The sequence below is a fragment of the Podarcis muralis genome, chromosome 12, assembly GCF_964188315.1.
Source record: "Podarcis muralis chromosome 12, rPodMur119.hap1.1, whole genome shotgun sequence".
Classification (NCBI taxonomy): Eukaryota; Metazoa; Chordata; class Lepidosauria; order Squamata; family Lacertidae; genus Podarcis; species Podarcis muralis.
The window spans coordinates 11,411,884-11,428,680 of record NC_135666.1 but is presented as its reverse complement, the minus strand read 5'-3'; the positions used below and the strand labels follow the sequence as shown (position 1 = coordinate 11,428,680).

The following is a 16,797-nucleotide window of genomic DNA, read 5'->3' as shown; positions in this document are numbered from 1 at the left end:
GCACACTTTTAACATTTGGGGGTAGGTGGGGAGGTGCCGGTACTGCCTATCCTTGAGTGCCCCCAGAAAAAAAAGCACTGTGTAGAATTATGTAATCCCAGGTGGTTGTTTTGACCTTAAGCCTGACATTTCATTTTTGGATCATGGCGACATAAATAGTATATTCACAGTTTAACAAATACATTTTATTCTTTAACGCTACTTAAATTCAGTGTAGATCACTGCGAGGACTGTGCAAAACATGGAACAGTCCAGGGAAGATTCTGCCAAATAGTCCTTCTGAATGTACAGAGTGGCTGCAATAAAATAATTCAAATGAAGAAGGAACATTTCTGGATAGTCCTTAAAGTGGAACATTTTCCAAATCCCAAACTGTTTCTTTGAACAATATAGCAGCTGGTCCTGCTCATTCCCTCTCCAAGGTGCCCCTGTCCACTAAAGACTATTTGTATTGTAGAAGGCAAAACCAGCAGAAACTTTGATATCCCTGTGTGCCTTTGCTGTATGTGAACCTCTGTGAAGGTGCATGGGAGTCAGCAATATGCACTCCTGTTCTGAAATGTGTGAACAGTTCAAAAGAGAGATATACCTTCTGGATAACCCCCATAGGGGTAATACTTGCTTTTGTTAATATTAATATTATTTTGGACTGTGGCTGTGTACAGATATCTTTAAAACACATTTGAAGCACATTTCCGCCCTCAAAGGTTCTGGGCAATGTAGCTCACCACTTATTGAGTTACAATTCCTAGCATTGCTTAACAAACTACAGTGCCCATAATTATTTGAAGGGGGGGAAATGTATATGCAACCTGTGTATCGTTGTTACTCAGCCCTGCCTATGCTATCTTTAGGCCATGGTACAGCCATGGCTTCCCCAATACATTTTGCTGCCTGAGGCAAATCTCCCCACATTCCACTTACAGAAACCGAGCAGTATGCCAGCTGAATCTTACTTCATCACCAGTGATTGGATAATATCCTCCACTCTGCCTAATAGTAGGGTTGGCTCTGAGTTCAGCAAAGGTGGTCAACTTTTGTCTATAAAATTAAAATAATTCATTAGGTGTTAATACAGGTATTTAAGTAAAAAAGTACAGTATATGAAACTTCTGTTCTGTATTATGGCCCATTGAAGAGCAAAGCAAAAAGGCCTGACTTTTTATCGGGTAGCTTCTAATCAATGTCAACATTAATTTTCAAGCAGAGTTTGATAACACTCACGTGCAAAATGAAAAGACCTACTTAATCTACTGTTACTCTATTGCTAGCTTTAGGTATGTTCACAGCAGAAAACTGCTGAGTTATTTTCTTTAAGCCGGAGGACACTGCGGTCAAACTTTGGGGGTGTTAGCTTTCAGCCTGCCCTGCAAGACTTAGTGCAATACTTCTACAGCAAAACAATTGTCAAGCTGCGTTCACACATCCATTGTTGGGTACCTTTTTCACCATGCTATTCTCAGTCTGGCCCACCTGCTCAGTGTTAGGAGGAAAAGCTGTTCTTGTTTATTTTCCACATGCCATGCATGCATATTGCCATTTGGCTTGGGCCTCGGGTTCAAAGAGTGGCTCAGATTTAGATGCTTGTTAATTTGGGGTCATTCAATAAGTTTTGCAACTTGTTTTTATGTGCATCAAACCAAAACATGACCCACACTCTCTCCTTAGATCTGTGGGTATTTGGAAATCCTTGAGTGCGCTTATAATAGAGAAGTTATGGTAACCTGTCGCTTTGTGAAACTGATGATTTTGCAAGTAGCAAAATTTGGGGAAGCCAATATGTGAATCACAAATATAAAGCTGAAAGCTAGAATGTAAGTTGCTACATGGTGCAAATGGCTACATGTACACAGGTTTCCAACATGCATACTAACACAATGTAACAAAACACGGTGGGAATCAACACTGAATCAGCAAAATTGCCAGTGCTTATTGCGCATGTTTATTAAACATGAAATGAGGTAATGATGTATGATTGGTGAAAATCGAAATAATTTGTTTGAAACTTTATAAATACCACTGCCTGAACCACTGAGCGTGGTTACAGTTTTGCAGATTGAACTGTAACCTATTGCTTTGCAATAAACCATGTTGGGCTCCTAACTCCTCACATTTCTGAGTTTTTATTGGCTTAAACTCAGGAGATAAGCTATTTTTTGCTTACAACAAAACTGCCAGTTCTGTATAATGGTGTTATGAAAATCTTTGGTGCGACCATACTTTTCTTTTGGAATGACTAGCTTGGGTTTCATCTGTCTTTTTAAACAATTTTTTAAAAAAATTAATAAAAAAAATCCTTGTCGTCGTTAGCCATTATGAGTGAGGCATGGCAGCATATTAAAATATATATATTGAAAAGGAGGCCAAACTTTGCTGGTTACGCAACAACCAAGATCCATTATTTTTGAGGGTGGAATCCCTTCTTTTGAATCTGAATTCCAGCAGCCAAGGCATTGCCAGCCCCCTTTTTTGGGTTAGCCTCTTGTGATGATATGCTACGCTTTTGTTTTTAACCTTGCGTATTTTCCTTTCCTTTCCAAACTGTCTCACTGCTAATCTGAACGAGACCATAGTTTAATCTCATTTCCCGGTCTCTTGGCTGGGGAGAGCGGGATATAAATAAAAATTATTGTTGTTGTTGTTATTATTATTTCCTATGAAGTGCCCTGACCGATACCATTTATTTGTTGTGTGATTTGTATATTTAAAAAGTGTGGGGACTGAAGCGCCGAGAAACCTGAGGAAAACAGCCGCCGAGAGGAGGCCGCTCACGCCGGGCAACGAGGCCACCAAAACGCCGCTTCGACCCCCGGGCCTGGGCGAGAGAGCGAGCGAGAGGCGGGTCCTCCTTCACCGCCCCCGAAGGGGCCGCAGGGCGGGCGGGTTAATAACTACCAGGGCCCGGCGCTTGGGCACAGGAGAGAGGCCGGGGCGAGCCGTTTCTGTGAGGCGGCGCTGAGGCAAAAGCGGGCGCCGGGCCTGCCTCCCGCCGAGCGAAGACGACGGGGAGGCCCACTCGCCTCAGGCCGCCATGGCTGCGCCTGCCGAGCCCAGCTACTTGGGATGGGACTTCAGCACCCAGCAGGTACCCGTGGCAAAAAAAAATGGACGCGGCGGAGGAGGCGGAGCCGGAGGCTTCAGCCGCGGAGCTGGGGCAGGGCCTCCGCCCTTCCTCGCTTCGCGTCCCTGAGTCGCCTCAGGGACGGCGGCGCGGGAAAGGCTTCCTCCCGCCCAGCGCTCGGTCCCCTCTCCAGCCCCACCTCGGGGGCCTGGTTCGAGTCAGGAGGGGGGAGGGGAAAAGAAGCAGGCGCTCTGCACATGCTCTGAGGAAATCCCCTGTCGTCATCGCAGGACTCGGGCACAGAGGAAGCCCCCGGGAGACTCTCTGATGGGATGGGCAGAGGCGATGGTTCCTTCCCTGCCTCTAGGTCAGCGTTTCGCAAACGGGGGTCTCCAGCGGCTTTTGGACTACATCTCCCATCATGCCTAGCTGGCAGGACCAGCGGTCAGGGATGGTGGGAATTGTAGTGGAGGCCCAAGTTTGGGGAACCCTGGTATAGAGCCAAAGAGGCAGCAGTATTAGTATTAGTATTAATACTAAGACTAGGTTTTGCCCTAGGCAGCCCAGAGCGATTTACAACCAAACCAGCATGTGATGATGACTGGTTTTATATGGCAAACCACCCTGTGATCCTCGGATGAAGGCATTGAATAATAATAATAATAATAATAATGACTGAAGATTTTAAGTGTTGGCGAGTGTTAAGATTTGCCAGCATGCACCCTCCCCTCTACAAGTATGCACAAAATCAAATAAAGGCATGTTTGCTTTAAATTCTGGATCTGAGGGACTTTTCACACCTTACATAGAGACAAGACTGAGTGTACCCTAGAAGCAGGAAGTTGCAGCCAGTCCAGGCACAGAGATGTTTGCAAACGTGTGCTTGACACATTCATGCTTTGCATGTTCTCTTGCTGAAGTGCTGGGAATCACAGGTGGGGAGAGCGTTGGTGCACTCAGGTGCTGCTTTTGGACTTCCCATTGCAGCAACAGGTTGGCTGCTGTGAGAACAGGATGGGTGTAGCCAGGATTTTTTGGGGGCAGGTTTTTTTGGGCGGGGGGCAAGCTTCTGTTGGGGGGGGGGGCAGAACTTCAGATTTGTATTGATTTTGAATTGATGGAAAGGTGCCCCCCCCGGCTATGCCCATGGACTTTGGCTTGATCTAGCAGCCAGGCTCTTAGAATATTCTTAAATGAATAGGAGCACATAAATGTGGCTTGCTTAGGAAAACTTGCCAATGGATTTCACCTTTTGCCTTTTTGCAGCTGAGCTGTGGAAGATAGGTCTTTCTAGAACTGTGAGTTTCAAATTCACAGTGATTTCCCCCCTTCCTTCTCCCTTGGTTTTTATGATGTGGCACTACATCTCACAGTTCTGATAAAATCCTTTGGCAAACTGGAGAAATTCAGCCCCTTAGCGCAGGCTTCAGCAATTGTACCTGGAAGCAAAGTCTACTTGCACTTCCTGAGTTCCAGCATATTTAAACGAGAAATCAAAGGTTAACCTACGAAGTTTAGTTAGTCATTACCTGCAGATTTTTGTTTAAAAAAATACTGTAACTTTCCTATAGCCCCAACCAAACTGATGAAGTGGGAGAACTTCATATTACTAGATAGCATTTTCATTTGGACACTGCTGTTACACTTTTTAGAAAACATTTAAAAACTCCTTTCTCTCTAAAGATCATAAATAGCAAATGAGAAAGAAGGGTCTTCGTTCCTTTCAAGGGGTGGTAGGTGCAGACGGCAGGAGCCCAATGGTGAGAAATGAGGACAGCTTGCTGGTCCAAAGCAATAATTGCTAATTCATTCAAGATGCTGTCAACAGAGAACCAGCATGGTTTAGTGGTTAGATACACTAGGACTTGGGAGGTAAAGGTAAAGGTAAAGGGACCCCTGACCATTAGGTCCAGTCGTGGCCGACTCTGGGGTTGTGGCGCTCATCTCGCTTTATTGGCCGAGGGAGCTGGCGTACAGCTTCCGGGTCATGTGGCCAGCATGACTAAGCGGCTTCTGGCGAACCAGAGCAGCGCACGGAAACGCCATTTACCTTCCTGGCACAGCGGTACCTATTTATCGACTTGCACTTTGACGTGCTTTCGACCTCAAGGTTGGCAGGAGCAGGGACCGAGCAATGGGAGCTCACCCCATCGCGGGGATTCAAACAGCCAACCTTCTGATCTGCAAGTCCTAGGCTCTGTGGTTTAACCCACAGCACCACCCACATCAGGACTTGGGAGACTAGGGTTCAAATCCCCACTCAGCTATGAAGCTCACTTGGTGACCTTGGGCTAATCATGCAACCTAAGCTACCTCACAGGGTTGTTGTGATGATAAAATAGGGAGATCAAGTATGTCACCTTGAGCTCTTTGGAGTAAAGGTGGCATTTGTAGTTGTTGTTTAGTCATTTAGTCGTGTCTTCATGACCCTATGGACCAGAGCACGCCAGTCACTCCTGTCTTCCACTGCCTCCTGCAGTTTGGTCAAACTCATGCTGGTAGCTTCGAGAACACTGTCCAACCATCTCGTCCTCTGTCGTCCCTTCTCCTTGTGCCCTCCATCTTTCCCAACATCAGGGTCTTTTCCAGGGAGTCTTCTCTTCTCATGAGGTGGCCAAAGTATTGGAGCCTCAGCTTCAGGACCTGTCCTTCCAGTGATCACTTGGGGCTGATTTCCTTAAGAATGGAGAGGTTTGATCTTCTTGCAGTCCATGGGACTCTCAAGAGTCTCCTCCAGCACCATAATTCAAAAGCATCAATTCTTCGGTGATCAGCCTTCATTATGGAACAGGTCTCACTCCAGATAGAAGTGGCATAGAAATGCAGTTATAAGTAACATAAAGTAAACAGTCTTTGCGAACCTGGTGCTCTCCAGATGTTTTGGACTACAAACAGCTTGATGGGAGTTGAAATCCAAAATACGTTGAGGGCACCAGCTTTGGGAAGGCTGAGCTAAGGTGATGTAGGGTCAGAACTGAAGCAATCTTCCTTCCATCGCACCTCTCCAATAAATTGACAGGATGAGTGGAAGTGAGGTTTTTATGAATGTGAAGATCTGTACAAAAACAAGATTGTAAAAAGGAATAGTGAAAAGAAAGAAGGGGCCAATGGTGAAGGAAGAAGGGCAGGGGCACTCCTGGGAAAACACGAAGCATTTTTCTGAACTAATCATGGGAATTTCAGTACTTCCTTAGTGAAACTCTAATTTGCTCCCAGGACTTGGAACACTAATCAGGGATCATCAGTTTCTGGAGATGGGATGAAGTGCAGAATGAACTAGCTACTTGCTATTTTAGGTGACTGATCACACAGAAATTATTGATTCTTCCAAATGGAGGCATGCATTTTAGAATCAATGACACCAGTGGATATAATTAATTCTAGAAGGCACGCCACTATTTGGAAGATACCTGTAGGTATCTGTATTGCATTTTTATATCTATGTAATTGTTTTTACTGTTTTTTTGCATATGTAATTGTTTTTACTTCTTGTATAAATGATTGTTTAACCGTTTCTATATATACAATTGTTTTATACGTGTTTTTATTATACAGTACTTTGAGATGCTTCATAGGAAGCAAATCCTAATGAAATAAATAACAGCAGCAGCAACATTTCCTTTTCTCCAGCTGAAAGTAATTGCTGTAGATGAACAACTGCGAGTCATCCATGAGGACAGTGTCAATTTTGACAAAGATCTTCCAGAATTTGGGTATGTTTTGTCATTTGTGCTTAATTTGGTCTAAACCTGCGTTGGCATTAAAATTCCCTCTGCATCTGGAGTACAGTGGTACATATGCTTCAGGTTACATATGCTTCAGGTTACAGACTCCACTAACCTAGAAATAGTACCTTGTTTTAAGAACTTTGCTTCAGGATGAGAACAGAAATCATGCGGCGGCGCGGCAGCAGCGGGAGGTCCCATTAGCTAAAGTGGTGCTTCAGGTTAAGAACAGTTTCAGGTTAAGAACGGACCTCCGGAACGAATTAAGTACTTAACCCGAGGTACCACTGTACTTGCGCTTGGGCAGATCCTGTTGAAGGATCATAGAATGCTGTGATTAAAAGTATTCCTTTAGTAACACTGCACTATGTTTCGTTTTCTTTTTGCATTCTTTTTAAGGGTAACTGTCCTAGCTGTGACCACAGCCAACCACACATGAATAACCACACCCTAGGCCAACCCCAACCTCTCTCACCACCAAAGGAACACAAGTGAACAGCAGAGAACCTACACGAGCAACGCTGACACCAAACCCTACATACATTAAGCAAAATAGAAACATTGCCGCCCGACCCCACCCCCACCCATCTTCCCCACCTCCACCCCTTTTCTTCCTAATGTCTCAACAAATGAAACTGATTTGTAAAAATGTTACATGGAAAAAATATGAGACATTACACATACTTCTGTAAATCAACAAAATCTTTAATAACAACAACAATAAAAGAACTGTCCTAGCTGTGTACAAGAGAGTACTTGTGTGTTATTTGGGAAAATGTAAATTGAATTAATGAATTAGTTTTATTCACCTAGGCATTGTTTTTCCTGCAGCACTCAAGGTGGCGTCCATGTTCACAGTGACAGACTGACCGTGACTTCACCTGTATTAATGTGGGTGAAGGTAAGTGATGCTTGAGTAATGTCGCCGGTGCCTGGAGAGGAAGGCCGGTGGGTTCCTGCAATTGGCTCCAATCCTCTCCCTTCTCCCTATTTGCCCTCCTGTCTGTTGCCCTATAGGATTACCTTTTTCAAAATGACACGTTGCCTGTTTGCTTAGGTTTATGTAAATAGAGGCCTAGCAAAATCTCTGTGCCAACAAGGAAGATGCAATGATCTAGAATTACCTCTAACTATGGTTGACTCTGTTCTGTGCTGCGGATGACATAATTCATTTTTCACTTAGAATATCCGGGTTCAGGTCGTTACTCAGCAATGAAGTGCATTTGGTGGTCTTGAGTAAATTGTAAGAGCCGCTGCATGGGGCTCAAAAGGTTTTAGAAGTATCTTTACTGCACTTCTGAATCTTACAGTATGATGGTTCTCTGTTGATCTGCTACATCTCTCCTTGTACGTACTAGAGATGGGAATCAGACCAGCATTAGCAGTGGCCTTGTGGTGTAAAGGTAGTTTTCTGCTGTGACAGCGTTTTGCTTCTGGAAATACTTGCCATATTCTTGCAAGTGCTTGCCATGTGGTTCTGGGCTAATGCTAAACATAGTTGCTGTTCAGGTATCCTCATAGATGTCCTACCAAACTGAATGCAGCCCAGCAGCCATGTATGGTAGCCCATGTGGACCTTGATAAACTTTCTAGTTTTGCTGCTTTCCGGGAACGACAAAACACAGTCTCCTCAAGCATTTCTATCAGGTCACAAGAAGTGGCTGCTGGTCTTTGCTCAGTCTTGGGGATCACAAGTTCAGCAGGACCAGGTGAGGGACAGATTGTTATTCAGGGAAAGGAAACCCAAATGGACAGTGGTGTGCCCCTCTCATTGGGTAGGAGAGCAGGGCCTGTGCTTACTTCCGAAATCTTTTGCGCACGCTCCAGATCCTTCAGTAGCAGGAGTGCAAAGTGATTACCTAGTACAGAGACTGTAACTTGGAAGGGCAAATCTCTTCTTAATTAGGAGCTGCCATTGTTTCTAAATTTGGTCGCTTGGCTCTGTCTGTGTCATTAGATGATTCAGCTTCTTAGCTCAGCATTATTAAAATTACTTTACACAAGAAACCATTACATTTGCCAGACAATTTATAATTTGCTTGTTTTCTATTTCACTTGGAATGCTGTTAAGGATCCTTTTGACGCTGCAGTTTCCTGGATCATGTTTCTTCTTCTTTTTCTTCATTTCTTCAAGTAGTCACATTTTGTATCGTTGTTTGTGGTAACAGATGCATTAATTTCCAAATGATGTCAACGTTGTTTGGGATTAAGCTGAGTTTTGACATAATTACACTCTTTAACCACTTGAAAGCTGTATTACTCTTTCTTGCTTTTTATCTCTTTGTTCTTTGGGGAAGAGTAACCAGTTCGGCTCTGCTTTTTTCCTTGTTTGTCGAACATTGGAGTTTTTTGAGTGGCCATTTTAGCTCTTATACCCCATCCCTAGATACATTATTATTTTTTGGGAAATAAAGCCAACTGACAAGTGAAAAGTACAGTAGTGTGTACAGTTCTGGTTGCCTCACCTCAGAAAGTACCGGTATATTCTCGAGTTGCAAAAGGCTCAGGAAAGGGCAACCAAAACAATCAACAACTTGAAGAAAAGTTGCACCACTTGGGACTTCTTAGTATGGAGAAACTAAACTGCCACTGCTGTGCTAGCAATGGTTGAAGCCATGGTTTGGCTTATTGTTATGTCCAAACCATGGCTCGTGATTTGTCTGGAGCTGTAACTGAGGTTTGTCTGAGTCCGAGTTTGGATGTAATGCTTAGTCAAACCATGGCTTAACCATGGGTAGGGTGGGGACTTGACGTTACACGTGAACTGGAGCAAAAAAGGAAGTGTGTATGCAGCGTCAACTAGCTATAAATGCACCTTCTTTTCAAATACAGTGGTACCTCGGGTTAAGTACTTAATTCGTCCATTCAGGTTAAGAAGGTCCAGTCTTAACCTGAAACTGTTCTTAACCTGAAGCACCACTTTAGCTAATGGGGCCTCCTGCTGCTGCCGCGCCGCCGGAGCACGATTTGTGTTCTCATCCTGATGCAAAGTTCTCAACCCGAGGTACTATTTCTGGGTTAGCAGAGTCTGTAACCTGAAGCGTATGTAACCTGAAGCGTATGTAACCCGAGGTACCACTGTAATGAAAAAGAAATACAGGCAGCCCGCCATTTACATGCGTTCAATAGGTGTGCAACCGTGTATGCTCGCATCGCGCCAAACCCCTGGAAACATCATAAAGAGCTCACTGAAGCATCACTCAAAGGATGGAACGGGGGTGGAACTGGGTGTTGGCAGGCTTTTTAAATGGGATTCAATTATACGTGATTTCACAGATGTGCGTAGTGCCTCGGAACATAAGCCATCCAAAACTCAGAGGTTCCTACAAACACATGTGCACACACAGTTCTCAATCCAGAGAACCAAGAGGCATAATCACAGTTCAGGCACAGCTTCCAACCAGCCACAAGCAGGTGAGAGGTGTGGCCTGGGATGCTGGTGGGATGGCCTGTGGAGAGCCTTGAGGATTGGCTGGAGAAGCCTGGGAAGATCGCCTTCAGTTCCTGGGGCTGAAATTCCCCACCTCAGAGGTGCATCCACAGATCTTGGCCTATTGAAAAACCAAGAAGCTGCTTGCTTAGTTTACAGTGTGCTGCTGCTATAAGCACATTGTAACCACGCTAGAATGATAGCGTTTCTCACCTTGTGTTGAGGGTTCTTTCTAGCTCTTCTGAGAAACAGACATCTGAGAACGAAGAACATTTTAATCAAGTGAAACATACACTTTTCTGAAACTGATAAATAAATGCATAAATTTCCTTTTAGCCTCTGCCTTTCTGCTGGTACAAATCTATTTTGCCGTTTTTACACTGGCTGCGCTCAGCTTAGTCCAGCAGATGGTTGAACGTCAGCCATGTGCCATGCAAATCGGCACAGCAGAACTGCCCAGATGTTAGTATGGCCACTTTCCCAGCATGTGCCTTCTTTCAAGGGTTGTGCTGGCATGATATTGTTCTGCGGCACGTTTCCCTTAAGATTCAAGGCATATTTGTCACCTCAAAGTTGAGTGAGGTTGGATAGCTCAGTTGGTAGAGCACTAGACTCTTAATCTCAGGGCTGCGAGTTCAAGCCCCACATTGGGCAAAAGTTTCCTGTGTTGCAAGGGGTTGGATGGCATGAACCTGGTGGATCCTTCCGATTCTATGATATTTTGGTGTGTTTTATGTGGAGAAGAAATAAGAAAGGTGTAAGGTTGGTAGGGGAGGAGTGCTTAACTCTTCATTTCCCATAGAAACTCTAATTTTCCAGCTAAAGAATCCCAGATCTATGTCTGTGTGGTATATGCTGGTCTGAAAACCCCTGACAGCTGCTGATGGTTGAAAATTGTAGTTAAAACAGTCAGAGTGGGAAACATATGTGGTATTTCCCTTCATGTCTCTTCCTCTGCTGCAAATTGCCACCTCCCAAAAGCACTTTGCAAAAGAGAATGAATTGTTGGGTTAATGTTACATGCAGATTCATGGTAATTAAGATGGAAATATTTAATTTATTCAATGGCTTTTGATTTATCACTCTAACCCTTTCAACTGGAAAAAGGACAGCAGGCTTAAATCTCTATTTCTGCACAATTTTTAATTCAACTATTTAGTGTTTGCAGTTTTTCAATTATGGAAGAGGCTTCCTGGCTGTGAGAGATAGGAGGGATGCTTCTTATAAGATGATGCCTGCTACAAAGCAAGCAGGCACCATCTTAGAAACAAAGACCATGTGCTTTGTGCTTCAGAACTGCTGTTGTGTGTTTTTTTGCATTCAAGTTTAATAGATTGTGCTGGAATCCTAACCCCACTTCCCTGGCAGTAAGTTCCATTGAATTAAATACAACTTACATCTGAGTATATCTGGTTAAGATTGCACTGTTAATTGACTGAAATTAATAGATGAAGATTTATTCATCTGAAGGTTGTATTTGTGATGTTTAGTTTGGCCCGGAAGATTAGCATGTGTACTAAACTTGTTTGAAGGTTTCCCCCCCTCTCTTCATCTGAAAAATGCTTTTATTCAGCACGCTAATCATTTCAGTTTCTCGAGAGACCTTCTACTGATTATCCAATTCTTCCATTTTCCTTCTCTGTCACTGATGACAGGAATCTACCTATTTAATTCTGAAGCCTGTTGGGATTCATAATTTCCTGGAGTGCAGCAGTCAGTCTTGATCATGTTTGTTCTTCTAGGCCCTGGATATGATCTTGGAAAAGATGAAGTCTTCTGGATTTAACTTCTCCAGAGTGAAAGCTTTGTCTGGAGCTGGGCAGGTCAGTTAAAAGTATAGAGGGGTGTGTGTGAAAGAGTGGGAGAACCTTTATTCTGGATTGCATGCGCAGGCAACAGCCAATTGATGTGCTACCATGCACACATGCATCACACAAAACCTGGAAATGACTTTAAGAATTGCAAAAACAGCCTAAAAAGAGCCCAGAAAGGGCAAAAAGGTGTGAAAACAGCGCCTAGCAATCCCATGAACCATTGCAAGTGGGATCCCAGGAGCCCTTGCACTGACCATAGAAGCCTGTGGAGAGTTGGAGTTTGAGCCAAGTAGGTTTAGAAGGCAGAATGGGAGTGATCTGGGAGTGTGCCCCTGCCATGGGCGAGCCTCCGTTACCGGCATGATTTGTGATAATGAAAATGGCCTTGCCTTCAAGCTTATTTTAGTATCCTTAAAAGGCACCATTATTGATGTTCTAGTAGCATGCAAGTGTATTTTAAAGTTGGTGGGAATCCAGAGAATCTTAACTTGCCACTCTGCTTTTATTTTATGCCTTTGCTCTCTTAACAGCAACATGGAAGCGTCTACTGGAAAGAAGGTGCAAACTCTGTTTTACAAAACCTATCGCCTGATCTTCCTTTGCATCAGTCCCTGAAGGTAACTTATCTTAGGAGTTTGGAAGGACGTTTAAGTCTACTGTTGCTCATTGACCCTTAAAGGCCTCGCTCACTTTCCCAGCTCCTTGCTGACTTTAGAAATAATTGAAGCATGCTTTGCATTCCTTTTAGCAAAGGATAAGCACAAATGATGATGCAGACAAGAGGCTTTCTTTTTCTTCCTCTGAACAAGAAGTGTATAACAGTGGCGGGTGTATGAACTGGACACCTTTAAAGCCTTTGCTGTTGGAAGGAGCCAATACCTGCAAACTCCACTGCTCAGGGAAAGGCTCCAACCTTCTAGTCTCAGTGGCTCATCACACGCTAAAGCCATGAACATAACCTTGGTTCCTGGTTTCTAGAACTATACCTGTTTTCCTGGTTCAGGAAGGCTTGGATCTGTTAAGGGAGTTGCTGCTTCAGCAGCAAAGCAGCTCAGGCTGGGAGCTTACATAGGAGCTGGAGGTGTCACCCTTTCCTGGCTCTCGGACAGATCTTGATCTGGGCAGGTGCTTCCATATGCTTCTACTTCCCAAGTAGCCTCATGTACAGCGATCCAGGCATTTCACTGGCAGCTCTGAATCTCCTGCCAGTCCTCCGCTTTTGTGGCCCTGTGGGTGACGAAGGGGGTTCTGAGAGCCAGCCAGAAATCCAGATGGTTGGGGTGTCTGGATCCAGTGGCTCCTCAGGGTTACAGGTGGTGCTGGGATCTGCTGGAGAGTCCTGCTCCCTCTGCAAAGACCCCAGGTCTAGATAGGGCTGAACTCTGATAGCTCCTGGCATCATGGGTGAAGTTCCTGGCTGAGTATGGGTGTCAGGAGCTGGAGTTGGGTGGAGGTCAATAAAACACCCGGTGCTTTATGAATGAAGCATCTCTTTATGAATGAAGTTAACTCTTCATTCAAATAAACTAAAACAGCGCAGGCCTAGTGATCACAGCAACTCTTCCCAGTTGATTCCCCAATGAAGCAGTTGCGAGGACTGAAGGTCCCCACCTTCCCACCGCTCTCTAAGGCTCCTATCCCAGTGCCCAGCAGCCTAAGACTCCACCGTCTTGTCTCTCTTTGCTCTGCCCTCTTCATTTCTCTATATGTTCTGGGAGACCAGGGAGGAGGGGAGCTGGTGACAGCAGCAGGAGGAGACTCCCTGGATTCTTCAGAAACCTGCCTCAACTCTGTCTCTTGGTCCTGCTCCTCTCCTGTCACGGAGACCGGACTGCGCTCTGCCACAGCTTCGTCCGACTCACTAAACCAGGGGTCAGCAAACTTTTTCAGCAGAGGGCCGGTCCACTGTCCCTCAGACCTTGTGGAGGGCCGGACTATATTTGGGGGGGGGGGGAATGGACGAATTCCTATGCCCCACAAATAACCCAGAGATGCATTTTAAATAAAAGGACACATTCTACTCATGTAAAAACATGCTGATTCCCAGACCATCCGCAGGCCAGATTTGGAAGGCGATTGGGCCGGATCTGGCCCCCGGGCCTTAGTTTGCCTACTCATGCACTAAACCCTGTTGCCTCTTCAGCTTCTGACACCTCCTCCTCCTCCTAGTCTGCTCCATCTTCTCCCTCTGGCCACTCATTGTCGTCCCACCATCAGTCCCCTGGCTCTGAACCTTCTTCCCCGGGGGTTCCCTTTGCTGTTCCCCAGTTGGTGCCTCCCATCACTCTTCTGCAGCCATGACATCAGGTTCAAACTGTTGAATGGTCACTTTAAAATGTGAAGGTTCATTATTGCTTCACAAGTTGTGTATGTCTTTAAGGGCCAGGGCCAAGGCAAATAACGAGACCCAGTCTTACAGCTGTGAAACATAGCAGGTGCTGCTGAGTTGTGTTAATCAAGCTGTGTCAGCAATTGGGTGTAGTATATAAGGAGCAGCACCTAGCTCTCCCATTACCCTGGGGGATGGGTTGGTGGTTGGGTCTGGTTTGTTGTTGATGTATTTAGTGTATAAGGAGTTTTTGTTTTGTTATTAAAACCTTGTTTAAGATATTTTTGAGTTCCTTGTTTATGCATGGTCTCCCCGGCAAGCTCTCTGCAGCGCTACTAAACTACAAATAGCCAACACAAACCAGGTTTCCCCATCTGCATCATCCAAACCAGCCTTTTTCTTGGGTCCTAAGTATTTGTCTTATAGGATAAATGCATTTCCCTCCTCTATTGATGCTGCCAAAGAGGCAGGCCTTTTCCCTTTGCAGGCTGACACATCTTGCTTCATTTTGTGCTGCCTCGGGCTATGAAAGGAGGCAGTTCCTGCCCGGCTGCATCCACTTCAGACCAGAGAGTGATGTAGTGAAAACTCTTTTGGCCAGCTATAGAGACTCGCACATGGTCTCTTCCCCCTTGTAATCACATGTTGTTATGCAAAATAGTAAAGGTAAAGGGACCCCTGACCATTAGGTCCAGTCGTGGCCGACTCTGGGGTTGCCGCGCTCATCTCGCTTTATTGGCCGAGGGAGCTGACGTACAGCATGACTAAGCCGCTTCTGGCGAACCAGAGCAGTGCATGGAAACACCGTTTATCTTCCTGCCAGAGCGGTACCTATTTATCTACTTGCACTTTGACGTGCTTTCGAACTGCTAGGTTGGCAGGCGCTGGGACCGAGCAACGGGAGCGCACCCCGCCGCGGGGATTCGAACCGCCGACCTTTCGATCGGCAAGCCCTAGGCACTGAGGCTTTTACCCACAGCGCCACCCAGCTATGTGCAATTGTTCCTAAACCAGCTTGCTGGTTTGGCACTGACCACTTTTCTGACACTGTTTTTTTCTCATCCCCGATAGTCCTGCTTTTCTGTCAGCAACAGCCCTGTCTGGATGGATTCCAGCACAACTGCCCAGTGCTGCTCTCTGGAAAAAGCTGTCGGAGGGGCTCAGAAACTTGCTGAGGTCACTGGTTCACGAGCCTACGAGGTGAGAGCTGAGAAGCAAGACTAAAGTTCGGCTTTTGAGGCTGTTCTTGGAAATGAGAACAAGTCATTCCAAGAGGTTTTTGTGTGCGCCAGATGCTAAGGGCACAAGGTTCCCACTTGTATCTTCTCTCCTGCTCATACACCCATGAATAAGGTCTTTGGCTGAACAGAGTCTTTAAATTATTTTGCTGTTAGGATAAAATGGGCCGAGGAGACGTTGTGTTGAGCTCCTCGGAGGAATAGCAGGACAAAAATTTAATGAAAGAAGTATTTTTCCAGTTCAGATAACAGTTATGGTTAGGGGAATCATGATTACGCCCTCTTCTCTAAAGGGGAATGCATACCTCCTATTGAGGGGTGAAAAACCATTTTGGCCTCATTGGTTAGATTGGGCCAACTTTTGACAGGTGGGCCTAGTTCCCCACCTGACAGCCATCTGATGCTATGATGATAGCAGGTGACTGACAGGTGGGTAGTTCTGTCTACCTGTCAGAGTTGTTCTACAAGGGTGGAGAGAGGGATCTACTTCATCTACTCTACACTCTTCAATTGATGAGCAGAAGCTTCAATCCTTCTCTCTGCAGGGGCCTGTGTTGCTAGTGCATTCCTGAAATGTGCTTGTGAAGCAACACCCAGCAGGACTGAGTCCCGCCTGTACTGATCTTGGACCTTGGGAGGGGGGGTCAAGAATGGTGCATGAGCTGGAGGTTCCCCACAGGTTCCCTAGTTTTTTATGCTGATGTTAAGACCCCCAGTTGAGAAGTACAGTGGTACCTCGGGTTATAAATGCTTCGGGTTACAAACTCCGCAAACCCGGAAGTAGTACCTTGGGTTGAGAACTTTGCCCCAGGATGAGAACAGAAATTGCACGGCGGCAGCAGGAGGCCCCATTAGTGAAAGCACACCTCTGGTTAAGAATGGTTTTGGGTTAAGAACAGACCTCCAGAACGAATCAAGTACGTAACCTGAGGTACCACTGTACTGTACTTTTCCGTGTATAAGACTAGTTTTTTTTTACGTTAAAACAAGGTAAAAAAATTGGGGGCATCTTATACATGTGAAGTGCAGAGGGGGGGGACGGAGAATTTTTTGCTGCCTCAAGCAGAAGATTGTCAGCGGCAACAGTGCGGCTGATTGGTGGCTGTGGCCGATTGGTTGCTGCCGCGGCAATTGGACGGGTGATTTTAAGCTGTCGGCAGCGAGCGGTCTGATGATTGGTTGCTTCTGTGTTGCGTGCGA

General features: G+C 45.4%; 1 protein-coding gene and 1 long non-coding RNA gene across 7 annotated transcripts in view; one reads left to right on the top strand and one right to left on the bottom strand.

The window, feature by feature from the left end:
- Positions 1-40: 40 nt before the first annotated feature.
- On the bottom strand, positions 41-3,004 carry LOC114607095 (uncharacterized). The gene is made up of 3 exons (XR_013394772.1): positions 2,896-3,004; positions 957-1,041; positions 41-296 (listed from the first exon to the last, which is right to left on the bottom strand). It is a non-coding gene; the product is annotated as an uncharacterized LOC114607095 (long non-coding RNA).
- Positions 2,946-16,797, top strand: part of XYLB (xylulokinase) — a 117,241-nt gene continuing 103,389 nt past the window's right edge. For all 6 annotated transcript variants that reach the window (XR_013394771.1, XM_028749906.2, XM_077936724.1 and 3 more), the window contains exons 1-6: positions 2,946-3,085; positions 6,692-6,774; positions 7,618-7,687; positions 11,959-12,039; positions 12,561-12,647; positions 15,431-15,559. Coding sequence is in view for 5 of the 6 variants with exons in the window: in XM_028749906.2 (XP_028605739.2) it covers positions 3,032-3,085; positions 6,692-6,774; positions 7,618-7,687; positions 11,959-12,039; positions 12,561-12,647; positions 15,431-15,559 (504 nt within the window). In the remaining variant the exon portion in view is untranslated. The remainder of the gene's footprint in view (positions 3,086-6,691; positions 6,775-7,617; positions 7,688-11,958; positions 12,040-12,560; positions 12,648-15,430; positions 15,560-16,797) is intronic.